The 19,524-nt window shown below is 42.0% G+C and overlaps 2 protein-coding genes across 4 annotated transcripts in view; one reads left to right on the plus strand and one right to left on the minus strand.

The window, feature by feature from the left end:
* Positions 1-19,524, minus strand: part of GABRB3 (gamma-aminobutyric acid type A receptor subunit beta3) — a 192,748-nt gene that overhangs the window by 160,279 nt on the left and 12,945 nt on the right. The gene's annotated exons all lie outside the window — the stretch shown is intronic.
* The window catches only part of GABRA5 (gamma-aminobutyric acid type A receptor subunit alpha5), a 69,436-nt gene that overhangs the window by 28,016 nt on the left and 21,896 nt on the right, over positions 1-19,524 (plus strand). For all 3 annotated transcript variants that reach the window (XM_081907662.1, XM_081907663.1, XM_081907664.1), the window contains exon 6: positions 9,547-9,629. In XM_081907662.1, coding sequence (XP_081763788.1) covers positions 9,547-9,629 — 83 coding nt within the window. The remainder of the gene's footprint in view (positions 1-9,546; positions 9,630-19,524) is intronic.

A 19,524-nucleotide genomic window follows, 5' to 3' on the forward strand; every position in this document is an offset into this window, starting at 1 on the left:
TGCCCCCACTTTTTAAAACAAAACAAAACAAAAAACACATGCACACAAGAGCTAAAGGCACACATTTTGGTTGGCCGCTTTGGCTGCTTTGGAATGATCTGCTGTGTTGAGCAGACAAAAGGGCAGGAAAAGACATGTGCCAACTCCGAATCGATATCAAGTTCCCTAATCCTTCCCGTCCCAAGTTCAGCATCAGACTGGGCTGCACTGCACAAAGTTGCCCATGAGAGCTGGCTCCGTGGGAAAGTGTTGGGTGAGAGGTTATGACAGTTCTGCCTATGTGCTGTTATTATTATTAAAAATACTTATTAAAAAGTTACACTTCAGCTTTGCCCACTGCCATAATACCACAGAATGATCACTCCTATCCTCAATCCCTCATCCCTGTCATGTTGGTTCGCCAAATACTCTCAACAGGAACCCAACTACCGATCCGGTTTACTAGACATTTTCAATCAATATATCCCCTCCACAGATACCTCTGTGATTATTATAGTGTTAAAATATCCTGTCCTTCCATAAAAGAGAAAAAAAAGGAGACCAAATTGTGTTAAATGTATTTTTTTACATGCCTTTGATTATTTGCTGATGGTATGTGGGGCGTTCTGATAGAGCAATGCTCCAGATATTATTAACCCAAGCATCTTTTAGTACATTGGAGGTTTTCTTCCTGCCTGTGTTTGAGCGATGATGCCTGGTTCATCCACCCAAGCAACTGCTTAAGATATGTTCTTAATGGGCTTAAGATGCCCATTATTTGATTACTTCAGCATTTATGAACCAAGAGATAGATTGCATTTTTAAAATTTATTTTACAAAATATTAGTTTAATTACTGGGAAATAAGTAAATATATTTAGAATTAAGCCACACATCTGATTTAGCTGGACAAATGGACAGTAAAAATACTAAGCTGATTGTAAAACAATGTGACCAGCATGGTCACCTGCGTAGTAATTTGATTTCTAATAAGTGTTTGGAAACTGGCAACATGAATTTAAGATTGCATGTTTCTTTTCAGCCCCTAGAGGGGAGCATTGTCCGTTTCTAAATTTGGAACAAGCGGCTTTCACAAAGAGGAAAATCTATACAAAATGCTAACAGGAACAACTCTGGTTTTTGTGGCATCCAAAAGGTTTGCACATAGAGAAAGGAAGAGTACCAGCAATGAGATTTTATTAATATTTCTGTCTGATATTGCTAATTTGCATAGCATATCAGAAATTTAACCGGGAAGTGAGGAGGGCATGGGAATATTGATACAAACACGGCTTTCTATTGATATGTAAGTGGGGAGCAAATAAACAGGATTCTTTTCTTTCAGAGAAAACCACTATGCTTGTTGAATTGCAGAACAAAGATGCAAACCTATACTCTGATGAGCTTTCAATGTTGATTTTGCAAAACTACCTGGTAATTTATTTGCCATTGAATTTGGTTGTAGGGAAGCTGAATTTATTAACCATAAGCAAGCAGTCGGTACCATTTGCACGTGGGAATATTCGACCTGCCTTAATTGTACATTTCAAAATAAAATAAAATAAAATGTGTGCCAGCTGAAACTGAGTGCAATATGTATAATGGCCACTTGATGGCAGCACAGGCATATCTTTGCTCACAAAGTCCTGGCCCAGTAGCTGTGCTTATTAATGGAGAAGAACATTTTCAAGGCCTGCGTCATGTGCATCATTCATGTATGTGCGCATGATGTTCAGAATCAGGTGCACTTCGGTTCTAGGCTCCCATAAATACATTTAACAGAAACTTTATAGACACCGTAATGTTTACTGGGTATTAGAATGAATTAGTGTGGAATTAAGGAGCTATTTTTAGTGCTGCTGCAGCACGGCTGATTTTTTTCCTTCCTTTAAAAAAACAAACTTACCTTAATTTTTAAATCGGTTGGTTCTCTGCAGAGACAAACTAGCATGCCAGATGTTTTCCCAGCCCGGCCGTGTAATCCCTTGTAGGGTATAACAGCGGCTACCCCAGCTGCCCTTCAATAAGTACGGACATTATTCCCATCAATAGCTGCTTCTAGAGAAGCTTTTTCATTTTAATGCATGGGGGGGGTGAGTTAGCCTTTTCTTTTTCTCATCTTTGTTATTAGTGTTTTGGTAGCACCTGATGTAATCACATAAACACGAACATGAGAAGGCCCACGAGGCAGTAAAAACATAGCGTGAGATAAAGAAGTGTCCCATTAACGTGTTAGGGGACGTAGGTGGCACTATGGGTTAAACCACAGAGCCTAGGGCTTGCCGATCAGAAGGTCGGCGGTTCGAATCCCCACGACGGGGTGAGCTCCCGTTGCTCGGTCCCAGCTCCTGTCAACCTAGCAGTTTGAAAGCACGTCAAAGTGCAAGTAGATAAATAGGTACCACTCCAGCGAGAAGGTAAATGGCATTTCCGTGCACTGCTCTGGTTCACCAGAGGCCGCTTAGTCATGCTGACCACATGACCCAGAAGCTGTACGCCGGCTCCCTCGGGCAATAAAGCGAGATGAGCGCCACAACCCCAGAGTCGGTCACGATTGGACCTAATGGTCAGGGGTCCCTTTACCTTTACCTTTATTAACGTGTTAGGTACTGAACTCTCACTCTCTGAGACAATATTTGGGGCTTGCGAGGAAAGGGAGATGGACCTGATCCCATCAGGAACTAAAAGATGGGCTAGATAGAATCTGCCAATCTCCCTCACCCCAAAATATGACTTTTGACTCATGTTGCTTAATATTTTGTGTGGCAGCAAAGGATTAAGAGATTATGTGAAAATCGGCCAGTATTTTTTATTCTGCTGTCACACACACAAACATAAACAACAACAACAACAAGCCAATGTGACTTGTTTTGTGTATCAGCTTGATTTCTTATAAGGATTTAAAAAGTGGTTGCATGAATTTAAGATCATGAGTGTGTGTGGAGGGGGGGGGGAGAGAGAAAGGAGGAAAGGAAGGAAGGAAGGAAGGAAGGAAGGAAGGAAGGAAGGAAGGAAGGAAGGAGGAAGGGTATTTTGCATGCAGACTAATGATCCAGTTCCAATTGTTTCTGTATGGAATGAGGTCCATTATGTTTCCCACTCAGCCTTTTCCATTAAATTTCCAAGGTCCTAAATTGTTTGATTGAATATATGTCAAATGTATGATTGACTTCTAGGTAGTAAACACAAACAAAACTCAAAATGCACAACATAATAGATGCTTCTAAGGTTTTTACAGTAGCTAAAAGATGTGGTGGGAAAAACAGATTTTAAATTATATTTGATTACGTGGTAAAGGGAAAAATCATTCCCTTTATCTTGCCCAAGCAACCCAAAGCAACTTGCAACCAAACACAAAAAAGCAAACAACAACAACACCCCACATAGATACATTAAAACCAAGGGGTGAGAAGGAGGAAATACGCACATTAAAAACATCCCAACCACTTCTAAAAGGCCATAGACAGTTGATGGCCAAAGGGCTGGGTATAGAGGAAAGTTATTGTCCGGCGCATGAAGATATATGAACCATTTAAGGCTTTATAGGTCAAAACCAGCACTTTTAATTGGGCCCGGAAAGTAATTGGTAGCCAGTGCAGTCGGACCAGGATCGGTGTCATATTCTCAAGCCGTCTTGCCCCAGTGAGCAACCTGGCCGCTGAATTCTGTAGCTGAAGTTTCCGAACCATCTTCAGAGTAGCCCCACATATAATGTGTTGCAGTAATCTACCCTAGAGGTTACCAGAGCATAGACGCCACCTGGGCCACCTAAGCCTCAAGCGACAGCAATGGATCCAGGAGTTACCTCCAAGCTGCGTGCGTGCTCCTTCAGAGGGTGTGTAACCCCATCAAGAGCAGGCAACCTCCCTCCCATCCATCCAGTCTAGGAAACCACCCACTAACAGTTCCTCAGTCTTATCTGGATTGATCTTCAGTTTATCGGCACCAGTTCCTAGCCTTGTTATGAGAAATGGAGAAAAGCTTCTCCCTATCCATTTTCTCCAAACTCTGCATAATTTTAAACATGTTGATCATGTTCCTTCTTATTTGCCTTTCCCCCAAACTAAAAAGCCCCATATTTCCTCATAAGGAAGTCACTCAAAGCCCAATAATTTTAGTTATCCTTTTCTGAACCTTTTCCAGATCAACAAAATTGTTTTCAACAGACCAGAAGTATACCATGAATTTGTATACAGTGGTACCTCGGGTTAAGAACTTAATTCGTTCTGGAGGTCTGTTCTTAACCCGAAACTGTTCTTAACCTGAGGTACCACTTTAGCTAATGGGGCCTCCCGCTACCGCCATGCAATTTCTGTTCTCATCCTGAAGCAAAGTTCTTAACCCGAGGTACTATTTCTGGGTTAGTGGAGTCTGTAACCTGAAGCATCTGTAACCCGAGGTATCACTGTAACAGCATTTGGATATTGGCCATTTTATTTGTAACCCCTTTCCTAATGATCCCTAACATGGAATTCACATTTTTCACAGCTGCCGCACATCTACAGGGTCAACATCTACAGTGAGCGATCCATTATGATCTCTACATTTCTTTTCTTTCATTCAGTTGTTGTTGTTGTTTAGATATGGCCTGGAGGGGCCTCTGCTCCCCTTCTACATTGATTAGGTAAAGGCAGAAATAAAGTTTCTCAGTAACGCCAAGGCTTAAATTACCCACTGTGCTGAAGAAGGCACCTGGCAACAATAACAAGGACAAGACTTGTGCCCTTCCGCAGCCCTTGCCATTTGAAGTTTTGAAAGCACTTCACACAAAAAACATACAAATAGTAATTAAGCTTCATCACCGCTCTGCAACAGCAAAATAGTAACGATCGGGTGGTTTTTTTTTCTAATCATGGAAATTGGCACAGACAGTGACCGTGAGTAGGAAATGAAGAGGGGCTCCAGATTTTCTGAATCACAAATTCACTGGTGGGCGGCGATTGTGCCTGCCCACCAACAGCAGGGCATAGAAAGGAGCTGCAGAGTATGAGAAACAGAAAGCTAGAAGACAGACAGGGTGGGTGGGTAAATATAGTCCAGTGGGTGGCAGGCATTTCCTTATAGATGGCCTCTGCAAGGTTTGCACAGCTGAAGTCCCCTAAGGTTTAAGAAGGACTTAACACTGAGAGAGATCAAGCCAGGGGGATTTTTTAAAAGACAAGGTTAGAGGAAAGTGAATCACTTCAGGTACACCCAAAATAACTGAACAGTGAACAAAAAGAAAAATAAATGACAATCAGTTTAGCTATATACTAATGGTTCAATCTTTCGTTTGCCTTTAAAAAAAAGTGCATGGTTTTCTCTTTATTTTTATTTATTTTTTAAAAGTTAACTGTTGCTGTTGTTGTTTTTAAAATATCCCGGCCTCACTTGTTTCTGAACTTCATTGTCTACAACTTTGTTGGCCAATTGCCAACTTTTGGGTTTTCTTCTCTTTGACATAGTTGTATGGCAGCCAAATCTTTAGTCACATCTTAAGACTTCTTTGTTGTACTAAATCATTTGCTGTCCTTTGCGTGGATAGATAAGGTGTGCTGAAAATCCCTGACCTACAGAAAGGCAGCAAAAATTATGCAACAATTCCTTGCTTGCAGTATGGGGCACTATGGTTTGCATAACTTTCACAAACTGTGTTAAGCCTTGGGCTCGCTTGCTTCCCCTCTCTAAACTTCTTGCCTGGTTGGGAAGAGGAGTTCAGAAACTTCTGCTTTCTCTTTAGCAACAGACTTGTTGCCTGGCACAACAAACTTTAGATAACATCAAACCATGGTTTCTGAAGCTGGGTCGAAATCAACTGTTGGTTGTATTAACCATAGTTCACAATTCTAATGACATGGGAAGCCATGGTAGATTAAAAGCAGAAATAAACTCTTCCCAATTTTTTTATGTTGTGCAGGAGGAGGAGATGAGGGGCTTTTTGTAACTTATGCATGATTCACTAAACCGTGGTTTCTCATAATACAGTCACAGAGCATAGGTTATTCTGTTGCATTTCTTTTCTACGTACAGTCATACCTTGTGTTGCGTTAGGTTCATGTTGCGTCTTTTCAGCTTGCAAACACAGCAAACCCAGAAGTGTATACTTCTGTGTTTCGCTGTGCTCGCACGCACAGAAGCGTTCTGCACACTTCGTGCATGCACAGAAGCATTCTACATGCTTCACACATGTGCAGAAGCGCTCTATCATGCTCCGTGCTTGCGCTGAAGCGCCACTCTAGTTGCAGACTTTTCGGGGTGCGAACGGCACCCCAGAATGGATCATGTCTGCAGCTAGAGGTACCACTTTACAGTTTCTCTAGATTGTGCATAGATGAATAGGAAACAAATAAACAAGGCTTCAATGTATAACCTACTACGAACTCTTTTAATAAAGTACCACTAAACTTTGTCATGAAATTTTCCCAAAGGCTAGAAACACCTCATTCACTCACATGCTGTGGGGGTGTAGCATCAGCTGAGTCTTTGTGGAAAGGATGTAACTGCCACTTCTCCATGGCTGGTTCAATGCATCTCAAGCAATTTAGAAAACATCAAGCAGAAACAAGTATCTTCCATCACTATATACACAGATATAGTGGTTGCACCTTGATACTAAGTCATGATAATGACCAAGTGACATGAAGTTAAGGCGGCAGAAGTCCTATTTAGGTGTTCACAGAACAGGTGAGGGAATAAAGTGTGCAGGGAGTACGTTCACTAGTCCATGTCCCCAAAGTCCCTGTTTCTGCTGCCTCTGTCCTCTACTTGAGCTTTGTGCAATGAGGTCAAAGATCCAACAATGGATTCTTTGCATGGTCATCTGAACACGCTGAGAATACTCTACAAGATCACCGCACAATCGAGGTTTCTTCAGATCTGACAGCTCACCACAGGAAGGTCAGAGGTGAAGACACCAGATACATCTCCTCTAACAGGGGTGCCAACTTGAATAAAATATTGGGGGGCAGGTAAGCCCCACCCCACATAATTGATCACAAGACATGGCACATACAAACATTTGAATGGCAAGGTCCATCAACCTGGGGCTGGTGGCCCCCTCAAATATTTTATTGGGGGGGGCAAAGGACCCTGACCTGTAGGAATTGGCTCCCATGACCTCTAAACTTTACTCTCCTGTGTATTCTTTAAACTCTTGTTTAGGGTTGATGAGGAAAGAAGAATACAGGTTTATTAGTTCAGTGGTTTGGGAATCTGATCATAAACTCCTTTTTAATACATTCTTGGTTACTCTCTGGGTTCGGTTTCTTTTTAACAGAGATATTTTACAGCCGTACATCTTTTTAAGAGTATTATACACATTTGGAGAAAAGTGATTGGATTAGGGAATACTGTATAGAATTCTTTCATGGATTTATTTTTTGAAAAACCCCACAGTTTTCATGCCGCATACAATGTTTTGTGTGAAAGCTCAGGGGACGACTGTTCTTTTCTGCAGATTAATGCTGTTTTACAAGGCTATGCTTTTATAACTTTTCAGAAATAGGCGTTTCTGCCAATGGTATATTGATTAGTTGTGAGATAAAGCTACCAGTTCACCTAGAATAGATAGATTGTATACCAGTATGCAGAGTGAGGGGGACGCATTAGGAAGCTGATTTTGGGCTCCATGAAAGAGCAGCAAATGGCTAGTTATCTAATCTATTACCAGTATATTTTTTACTGCCAGGGAGGAGGAGAGGGGCTTGGGTGTGGCCTTGGGTGCTATGTATGTTGACTTGAGGGTTGGGCTATTTGCTGCTATGCCTCAGGAAGCAACATGTCTTGGGCTGTCTCTGAATGGATGGATGGAGAGAACAGAGATGAGGACAACTGTATAGATGGATGGGCTACTGAATAAGATGGAGGGGAGAGAGTCCAAGGAAATGGTTGTAGAATGGCACGTGGGCTTCAAAAATGTTATTTCCACCCTTTGCAGCAGGCATAGCCAAGCTCCGGTCCTCCTCCAGATATTTGGGACTACAATTCCCATCATCCCTGGCCACTGGTCCTGTTAGCAAGGGATGATGGGAATTGTAGTCCCAAACATCTGGAGGGCCGAAGTTTGCCTATGCTTGCTTTACTGACTCACAGTCAACTTGAAAACCGATTGATTGTTTTGGAACTACCATGAGATGATGGGATCTAACTAATATAGGCACCGCAAGAATGTGTTCTTTTGATTGTAGTGGATAGCTGTTAACCGGGCCTGGATCAGAAAGTCAATTCTTCAAATAATAGATTTGGGGGGAAATAACCTGAGACTATAGTTTAGATGCTGTCATTATGGTGCGGTTTTGACCAGCACAGGGAACAACAGAGAGAATAGTTTTAGTGTGACAGTGAAACATTAAATTTGTTGGATTATTTGGTTTGCTCACACTTGTCCCTGGATGTACAGGCAACCCCAGATTTGCATGGGAGTTGCATTCTGGATCATCATGCACATAAACTTGTTCCACCTCTGCCTGCTCCTGTTCTCCCCCATTCCACCCCCTTTTCTGCCCTCTTCTGGGTTGCCACGATGCATGTGAACACGGCCACATATCAACCAAACACACATAAATCAGTCTAAAAGTAACAACCCATCCTATTGTTAAGATATGAAAAATATCTTCTCTCCCTCCCCATTAGTTAAAGTACCACCAGAGTTTCTGATCAACCAACACTGATTCAGCTTGCCATTTTATTACAACACCCCATGCGGCACTAGGAAATCCTCCTTAGGGTATATTTCTCTAGTTACCACTGACTTCCACTTGCATGGCTGTTTCTCAGAGTCCCATTGCTTGATAACTTCCCAGCTAAGTCTTTAAAATCAATGTGATTTTGATAGTCTCTTAGCAGCATTTGAACAGCATTCACGATTCCATACCTTCAAGTGTTTGTTTGACGTTGTCATTATCAACATTACCTCTACTGTACTTGGAAATGGTGCAGCCACTATAAATATGGAGGGAGTCTTACAGATTAGCAGAACAGCTGCTTTGCCAAAAGAAAAGCCTTTAGCAAAAGCGTTGGAGGGTGGGGGGTGGAATGAGCTATCCACACTTTATTGCCCCAAGTTTTTAAGAAACTGGTTAAAATTTAAGGTGGTAAGGAAACAATTATTGCATCTTCAATATATTATTAAAGCTTCTGTATGTGACTTAGAAATCATTTGATTCCCATGAGAAGGTGTGGAAAATATGGCTGTGCTTTCACCACCTCTCTCACACAACATTTGTAAGGGGTTCATACAACCCATGTGTCGAAAGAATGATTGGAGACAGTCAAGGGGCCATGCGGTCTAGTGCTGACCCATGCCAGCACATCATGCTCCCCTGACTTCTGCACATGGAACAGTCACCAGATGGAGGTCTCCCCACATACAAATGAATGAATGGACATCGGAGGAGCATGGCAGTGATGGGTGGGACAGCCCACATGGCAGTGAGTGAGGTTGGGTGACATGGCCCTGGCAATCCTCCTGCATGATCTATTAAATGTGTAATGGTCCATGTGGATCCATGTTTATCTGGCATAACTATATTTCTTTGTGAATCAAACCAACAAACTCTTAATTGTCTCTCTTTCTCTCTCTCTCTGTCAGATTGACCATCTCTGCTGAATGCCCCATGCAGCTGGAAGACTTCCCCATGGATGCACATGCTTGCCCGTTAAAATTTGGAAGTTGTAAGTGTTTAATAATAATATAATTTATACCCCACCCATCTTGGGGCGGCTTCCAGAAAAACATATAAACAGGATAAAATGTCAAACGTTGAAAACTTCCTGATACAGGGCTGTCTTTAGATGTCTTCTAAAAGTTGGGTAGTTCTTTATCTCCTTGACATCTGATAGGAGGTTGTTCCACAAGGAGGGCGCCACTGCCAAGGAGGCCCTCTTCCTGGTTCCCTGTAACTTCATGCAGTGAGGGAACTGCCAGAAGACCCCTGGAGGTGGACCTCAGTGTCCCTTGAGCGAGATCAAGAGAGCCTATTTTAATGGGGCTTCTGTGTGCCATGAGGGTAACTTAGCTAAATGTGAAGGATCTGACACTGCCTTTGGTTTCCTACATCTGTTCTTTTTAATTGTACATTTGATCTAGTCAGTGCTGGGGGGGCGGGGCAGTTAAGAAAAAAAGGTGCTAGTACTCACCATGAAGTTATTCCACATTTTAAATATTTTTTTACAAAGGTGATGGTACTCTTGAGTACCCCCAGGGGGGAAAAGCACTGGATCTAGCAAGGACTTTTTCTGGCTCAGACCAGCTTCCATAGTTAACTCCCAATAATCCCCAGAGGCAATCCTCCCAATGGCAAACCACACTCGCTTTATATACTGTGATAACTTTGGCGTTTGCAGTCAGGGAGGCGAATTTAAAAAAAAATAGCCACTATCATTTGGAAATTTTTGTAGGGGCTATAAAAATAGGTTAATAGACTGCCTTTAGCAAGTGTGCCAGACATTGCCAAAATATCTGTGCTTCGACTTGCGACTCCCTGCATGTTACGAGTGTGAGAAAGGGGACCTGGGATGCATTTTATTTCATAAATGAGAGAACAGCCATGTGGCACAGTTATTCATTAGGAGCTGCAAGCAGAGCAGCTAGTCACTGTGCGGCAGGTGCCTGGGGATCTTATATTTATGTGGAAATGATCATTCCATTAAGTCTCAAATTGTGTTAGTATTTACATGTGCACTATTATGGAATGCTCTGTATAGTTTTTCCAGCAGAGACACAAAACATTCAAAGAATTATCACTGCGAAGAACCATAATGCACCTTTTCATCCAATATGGTATGCACAGGTCCAGAAAGAAAGGACTGGGATTAAGGAGAAGCTATGCTGCATTATGTTCCAGAGCATAATATTTTGGGCATATGGTCTATACGTTCTCATTTGACAGCATCCAAAATGATACCACAGACAAATAAAATGAGAGAGAGAGAGAGAGAGAGAGAGAGAGAGAGAGAGAGAGAGAGAGAGAGAGACAATGTGAAGAAAATGCATAGCCCTTGAACAATTCCATAGCAGCAATAGAAGGTGACATATTTGAAGATTATCCTGACCTGCTCCTCCTCTAGACTTTACACCCACCCTCACTTCCTGCCAGTTGTACAGTAAAACAAGAGGTTTGCTTGCTAACGCAGGCAGAAAGAACAGAGAGAGAGCAAACTGACCAGATAAGGATAAGAGCAGGAAAAACTAATGTCATTCCTTGGATCCTGGGCCATGATGCTTCCCAGGTCTTTCCCTTTAGAACTTCACTGCCACCAGGTAAAATATAACGCTGCTTTTAACCGATCGTTATTCAGCAGACTACCCAAGCACATACTGATTTTTGGCCGTCACAAAGGGCTGCTTTTGATAATGCTTTCCACATTGCAGTACCAAAGCATGTCCTTCTCATCAGTTGCAAATGGCAGCCCCCCATTCAGATTGACAGCCATCTTGGCAAAGTACTTTGAGGCAACAGCAGCCATTGCCTGCTTGCCATACTTTACCCAGAAAGATGGCAGTGTGAACATAATCACAGCCCTTTTGTCAGTGCAACGAAGCAGAAGATCCACACCCATTTGTTCTGCTCTTGATTGTGGGGCAGGCCTGAATTTCGCCTCTTATTCCAGTAAGAAACCAAGACAAATTTGGTTTGGGGTGGATCCAGGTAGAAATTTGGGCCTCATCTCGCAACTGCAGCAAGGGCTCCTTCCTTTAAAAGCTAACTATGGAAATGTCTACTGCACAAATATCACCTGTTTACATTCCAGCAGGCCACTAAATACTTCTGCAGGGGACTGGGGCTCAAAAAGCAAGACTTGGGATCTATTGCCTCCCTTCTTCAGTAACCCTCTGTCTTGTTGCAGGGGTGAAAACTTGAATAAAATATTGTGGGGGGGTGTTGTACGCACATCATTTGAATGACAATCCCCATCAACTTGGAGGGATGCCCCCTCAAATACACACACACACACACACACACACACACACATATATATATTGGGTAGGCTGAAGGGACCTCGGCTCCTAGGAGTTGGCTCCTATGCTTGGCTGCCACAGAGAGAAATCAGAGGAACAGTTCAAAGTGTACTTTTACAACAGTGGAGGAGCTGTGCATACGCTCCAACACTCCTCAGAGGAAAATGGAACATTTATCACTTCCCACCAACTGAAACCCCCATCCCCTCCCCCCACTTCACCAATGGGACACAGCACAGCAAGCAGGCCAGCTCAGACTCTTCCCCGAACTCGGTGGCGGTGGCATTAGTGGGGAAATAGGTACATTCCAGGATCAACACAAAAGCCAGGATGGCTTTCATAATTCTGGGAATGTCTCTGGAATATGGGGACACTTGCAGGGTATGGCTTTGCTTTTGAAAGCCAGAGGCTCAACTCCAGTGCAGCAGCCTTATTCTTTTGGTAGACTATCTCATACCTGGGGGGTCCTCCAGATGTACTATTTATTGAACTTTCATCCTGATGTATTTGGACAAAGCATACAGGAAGGTTTGATTATATCCAGCATTTATTGAGCATCTGTTTTGATTTATGTTCAGAGAGCTTATACAGCAGTGGACCTACATCAGACATCTATCCTGATTGGCTTGTGTAGTGTTTATACATCTTTCGTTAGTCATTTATTCATGCCACACTTTCCAGTGTGTTTCACCATCTCTTTCTTTAACCCCTACAAGTCCTTTTTTTATACACATAGTGGGTTTGTTGCACTAGGGAGACACAGCACTTGGATCCACCTTAATTGCACAAACCTAAATTTCCCAGCATGCACTTGAATCCCTTCCACAAAACACTAACAGTCTGGAGGTGCCCTTGGATAGCCCTGCAGTAAAGAGTTTTAGAAAGCCAATATAAACTCTAAGTGCTGTTTCTCAGAACTTATTCAGATGCAGGATAGTGTTCTGAAAGCGTCAAATGGTGTGGGTTAGAGCTCATAGGGGGCTTTCAGTTTGTCAAACAAAATCAAAGGTGACAATAAAATTACTCATGTGCTCAGTGATCCTCCAACTCTGAGCTGCTGATGAATTCAGCCTCAGCCGTATAATTTGTTTCCTTTTCAACCAGTGCAGGCCATCTTTAAAAAATAAAAAATAAAAAATCCAACACGTCTAGGCTCTGACTAAGCAACTTTGTATGTAGGACTGTTTTCCTTTGGGCGACCTTGGCTCTTAAAAATGCAGATGACAGAAACTCCCACTGCCTTGCAGATTTCTGGGTTGATCAAATATAAAGTGCAACAGCAGAAGTGGGATCTCTGCATGCTAACGTGAAGGGACCGGCAAATGTTTAACCTTTGCTTTGTTAATCAGGCAGCTTGAAAACAAAAACAACCACAGCATGATACACTTGGATTTAATTAGCCAATTCAAGAGTATCATGCTCTCATATAAAATATTTTATCTGAGCTTGCTAAAACAGAGGATTTCCTCTTTGGTCCTTTTTCTCCCCCACCTTCATTTTCTTTACAATGACTTTCCTAGTGAAAGTCTCTTTACCGTGTGTGTGTGTGTGTGTGTGTGTGTGTGTGTGCCAGAGGGACATGTTGCAGAAGTCAGGTTTACAGTTAAACAGCAGAGTAGTTTGGAGTAGGGAGATGGAGTCTAGAAAGTCCATTGGCAGGCAAATGGCAGGAGGACAATGCAAGGTAATGGGTTGTATCTATCTCAGTTTTACTCAGAGTAGACCTATTGAAATTAAGAACCCTAAATTATTTATATTCATCAGTTTCAATGGGTCTGCTCTGAAGAGGAACAACACTGCATATAACCCAAAGTATGTAAGGAAGACTTGATGGAAACATGGTGTACAGCATCAGACCAGTGGGTCATCATGAACATAGTATTCTTTAGAAAGTGTACTCTTCATAGCCACAAATGTTGCCTTTCATGTTATAATATCTGGGGCAGGGATAGGGAAACAAACACTACCACCCGCCTCTTTTGAGGATACCTTTCCCTGAAGTTACACATATGTCCTAGATAGCAGACAAGCAGATACTACTAAGTTGATAGAACAGGATGTGGGTGGCACTGTGGTCTAAACCACTGAGCCTCTTGGGCTTGCCGATCAGAAGTTTGGCAGTTTGAATCCCCACAGTGGAGTGAGCTCCTGTTGCTCTGTCCCAGCTTCTGCTAACCTAGCAGTTCGAAAGCACACCAGTGCAAGTAGATAAATAGGTACTGCTGTGGTGGGAAGGTAAACAGCATTTCCATATCCTCTGGTTTCCGTCACAATGTTCCATTGTGCCAGAAGTGGTTTAGTCATGCTGCCCACATGACCCGGAAAGCTGTCTGTGGACAAAGGCCGGCTCCCTAGACCTGAAGTGAAATGAGCGCTGCAACCCCATAGTCGCCTTTGACTGGACTTAACCATCCAGGGGTCCTTTACCTTTACTTTTCTTTTCTTTTTCTTTTCTTTTTTACTAAGTTGATGTTAACAAGCAAGCAATGCAAAAAGAAAGAAGATGGTATCTTTTCTTGGTTCATCCTCATAATCTTTGCACATTACCTACCAAAGATTTAGAAGACTCATTCCAGATTTAGCTGTCTTCCTATCCATCCCCATGAGGAATTATATGCAACTTGCAAGTTTGTATACTCACTACAGCAAAAGTGGGGAACCTCCACACCATGGGCCAAATTATGCTCATAAGTCATCCCCATTTGGCCTGCAAGACCCTTTTGGCCCAGCCATGCCCACCTGCCCTACACATCCTGTCACATATGACATCAAATGTGGAACGGTAAAGACATTGCGGCATGGCCATAAACTGGTGGTCTGATGTCATTGTGATATCAAGTGACTGACAAGTGGTCAGCCATGCACACCTGTCAAACTTTGTCCACAGGAATTGGGGTAGATTTAGGGCTGGGCAATATCTGGTTTTCAACATTGTGATAAATCATCTGCTAAACATTGCAATATACCAATGTATCACGATGTCTGAAATAAGGATGAAGCTACATAGAGGCTGGCTTCACATTTTCCTCCAAATTGTGATTTTTACATGGATTGCCAAGTCAAAAATTATGAAACTGATTCACAATATGGACTTCAAACCGGTTTTGGGTGATCTAGCAATATATTCCCCAGCCCTAATAAGGATCTAGTTTTCCATCCCTGCCTTACACCAACAGAAGTTGGGCTGGTCTCATCTACGTATAATATTTGGCCATACTTTTTTGCCAGTCTGGTGAAATTCCAACAAGATTATCTTTCAGTCTTCAGCTCCTTCGCTGGCCCAATAGGTATTCTGCAGTTATTGAGTGAGGCTTCCCAGCAGCTCAATAGAAGCAGGTAAATATGATTATGATTTTGTACAAACAAGATATTTGGAGCAGAAAGAGGTTAATTGACTTTCCTTCAAGGTCATGCCAGCAAAGCAATGTCAGAATGAGAATTTCACCGCAGTTCTTTGGTCTACTGAGCAAATGTCTAATCCAGACAAAGGAGCCCCCCTGCCCAGACAATTGACTTAGCTCCTAAATCACATTTTGCACATAGTGTTAATGATATTGCATTCACCTCACTCAAAGATGAATTTGCTAATGTGTGCCGCTCTTTTGACAGTGTGATAATTCTACACTTGCTGTGGTAAAGTTGTTACTGTAAAGTTTTTCAGTTTTCTATACTCTTGATTGAGTACTGAAAATCTCTAGTAGGGCATTTTTTAAATAATAATAATAATAATAATAATTGTGCTATAAAATTCTCATTCAAAAGTGTATATAATCTGGACAAATTTTCTGGACAAAGAAACAATTCTGAAGCAGAAACTGAAGCATGTTGCTACGTCAGCCAGAAGGAATAAGTAGTGTTGGAATCGGGGTTTGAATTGTTTTCTTTAAAAAAGTTTGTAAGCCATCCAGAGGAGATTTTCCTATATGGAAATCTTTCAAATAAATAAATGTTAGATCTGCCATTGCTTATAAAGGCCTTCTAAATCTGACAACAGTATTTTGTAAATCAATTAAAAAATCTGTTGCTTTCTTAGTGACACTAATTAGCCTTAAGTGTAGTGATCCTAGGTGATTAACCTACCTTTGCAGTTGATATTGACCTACGTACAGCTTAGGACAAGGGTGTGTGTGCTAAGTCCTCTATTAGATCAGAGTTTGAAAGTTTAAGTAGGTCTTAATTAAGTTAGTGCACCAACTTTGGGTTGGTGTTCAGCTCAAGAATGAAATTCACCCTTACATCTTTCTCTCTTTATTTCTAACATAGTTTTTATTCCTTTTCATCTTTGAACTGTTCAACATGGTTGCCCTGAGAAATATTCAAAAAAACATTTGAATTATTACCTTAAAGACCTTCAAAACATAGAGCATGGTGTGGGTCCTCTTTCAATGTTAGAGGGTTCTCTGTTGGAAAAATGCTCTTGGGGAGACGGTGACCCCTCAGGACCTTTGAGCGTCTCCCAGTGGGAAATCTCGGGAATGGCATGTCCCTTCATCTCCAGAGTGCCTTTCTGCAACACTTTTCATACGAAAAGTGCACTCAAGTCTTCTAGCATCATACAGCAAGAAGAAAGAAACATCCGTAGATCTAAACTACATTTTTTTTACATTCTATACAGACAATCCATAATCACGTCTGTGTTCTCCAGGCTCTGGCAGAACAACTGTTGCATCCTGCAAAAGTTAAAGTACAGTACAATAACACGCTCAGATGGAAGAGATAAGACAGTCTTCCATTCCTACACTCTTCTCAGACATCTCATGTGTTTTATATGAATAACACTAGCAGCATTGGCTGCATAAAATTCCCAACGTTCTCAAGTACCACTAAGGGTATAGAATAAACCACAAGCATAAAATTCAAACATTTTAATCAAGTAAATGATAGGATGTTTTAAAGTGGGCATTTTCTTTTAAATCTCATGTCCCAACAACATTTTAAGATGTTTATGTTTTCAGATCATTCCAATCTGATTGCTTTAGCTTCTATAAAAACATTTTCCCCCTTTGAAAACTTATTATTGCCTTGCAATAGTTCTACCTTAGTTCCAGCTTATGTTCTAGACATTTGTAACCTTTCTGAAATATGTGCAATGCCACCTCTTCCTTGTCCCGGTCTTCTGTTCGGTGGTTTTTTGGCTTTGCTGCGGCTCTCCCACCTGGGCTCTTGAACAGGGTCATTTTTACCAATGGGTTCACTATCCTGCTGCTCAAGTGGGAGAGTCCAGTTCTAGCGTTGTTAATAGCTCTGTGGCTTCCTTGTGGTTGGTGGTTGAGAGTTTGGTGTTTCCTTTTGGGGCTAAGTAAACAAAAGTGAAATGCCCAATAGTATCTTATTCCTGCGTCTTGCAGTTGTGGAGTGTTGTGGAGCACAACTCTGTGCTTCGTTTTTTTCAAAGTATCTGAGAATAAATCCTGCAAGATCATGACTGGATTGTTGCCGTGTATTATTCCTTCAACATTTCTTAAAACTGTACAGATCTTGTCTTCCTTTTTAAAACTGTGGAAGCACATAACAATATTGTTTGTGGGGGGCCTGCATCACATAGGTATGCTGACAGTGCTCTATGTACTCTTGTCATATCTTCTGGGGATAATTCCAGGGAAATTCTGTAATATTATCTCATTCTGCCCCTTCTTTAAACCTGCACACATGTAAATTAACATTTTGTTAAATGTTTTCAGCTTCCTCAGGCTTAGACTTTATTTTCCTGAAGCAGCCGTTTATTTATTTTTTGTTCTGGCTGCAAACTTAAATCCATGGTTACAGAAGCAGTTTCAGTGGCTTCATCCAGACTTTCTGCTGTTACACTTGCCTTTGCTTCCAGAGCTGCCATTCCTTCCTTCCAGGTTTCCATGATCATGGCTTATAAGATGTGTTGTGCTTCAAACTCCTCCTGGGTATGGCATCCATTCTTTCCTCCCTTTTAAAGCTGCATTTTCTGCTATTTTAGAAGGGACAGCTGCCATTTTGTATCCTTCTCCAATTATCGTTTGAGCCTCACATGGAGGGAAGCCAGCTGTAAAGAAGAGTGGGAACAAAAGTGTTGCCAGGGAAGTGTTTGGAAGGAGGCAGATGTTTATTCTTAGAAGAGGGGCACAGGTGGTGCTGTGGTCTAAAGCACTGAGCCTCTTAGGCTTGCCAATCGGAAGGTCGGTGGTTCGAATCCCCATGACAGGGTGAGCTCCTGTTGCTCTGTCCCCACTTCTGCCCACCTAGTAGTTCAAAAGCACGCCAGTGCAAGTAGATAAATAGGTACCACTGCGGCGGGAAGCTAAATGGTGTTTCCATGCGCTCTGGTTTCCGTCACGGTGTCCCGTTGCACCAGAAGCGGTTTAGTCATGCTGACCACATGACCTGGAAAGCTGTGGACAAATGCTGACTCCCTCGGCCTGAAAGCAAGATGAGCGCCGCAACCCCATAGTCGCCTTTGATTGAACTTAACCATCCAGGGGTCCTTTACCTTTTTACCTTTACCTTTATTCTTAGAGAACTTTTGGAAGAAGCTTGAACTTTTCCTGATAACTTTTTGAAAAATGCTTCAAGAATTGGTGTGTGTGTGTGTGTGTGTGTGTGTGTGTGTAGAGTTCAACTATCTAGCCAGGATTGTTGGCCTGAATTCTGCATTCTCTGACCGCCATTGCAAGGGACTGCTGTGCTGGCATAAGGGTGAGATAAAGGTTGTGCAATACAAAACCCAGTACAAATGTTGTGCTAGGAGAAGCTGGTTGTGCAACTGGAAGTGTTGGTGCTAAAGCAATTTGTTGTGCAACAAGCTATGAGAACCATGCTAGCTTCTTGCACAAGTCACTCCACCAGCACAACTGGTAAACTGCTGAAGAACTTAGTGCAACATTGAATTTCTCCCATTCTTTCCTATAGTTAGTATATAAAGCTAAAAAACAAACAGAAAAGAAAGTAATTTTTTTAATGGAAATATGAACCTTGACAGGAAGAACTAATAATGGTCATTATAAATTACTTGAAACCCTTTTCCACACTGAACTGCAAATTCAATATATTTTTCAAAAAGTTTTTTCTTAAGCATTTTCACAACGTTTTTTATATATGTGTAGATTCAACCTAAGACTAGTCAGAGGGAATGTTATATTTCTGGGCTGAAAGCCACAAAGAAAATGCAGCAAGGAAGAAGCGGGAAGGACTTTTAAAGGGCATAAGGAACAATTGCTGTTTTTCTTGTTGTTATATTTATTTCCTGTCTTTTATCCAAAAAGCTCAAGGTTGCTTCTATGGTTCTCCCCTTCCCTATTGGATCCTCACAACAACTCTGTGAGGTAAATTAGGCTGAGAAATGGTGACTGGCCCAAGGTTCCCCTATGATATCCTAAATTAGATTCAGAACAAAATGACAAGAGCCCTCTTTTGGCATGAATATGTGGAGGACAAAAACTGGGGCAGGGGCACTTGTGCAGCCCCTCCCCTCCCGCCTCCCCACACGGACTGAGCATACACCCTCCTGCTTTAGTCTTCCAGCACTGAGAGGGAAGGTCTGAAGAGGGCTTGTGAGCATATTTAGCTGAACATATGTAACAGCTTTCTTGGAATCAGGGAGCCTGATAGTGGCTGGGTTCCCAGTCATGAGGAAACTTC

The sequence above is a fragment of the Podarcis melisellensis genome, assembly GCF_964234715.1.
Source record: "Podarcis melisellensis genome assembly, chromosome: 4".
Lineage (NCBI taxonomy): Eukaryota > Metazoa > Chordata > Lepidosauria > Squamata > Lacertidae > Podarcis > Podarcis melisellensis.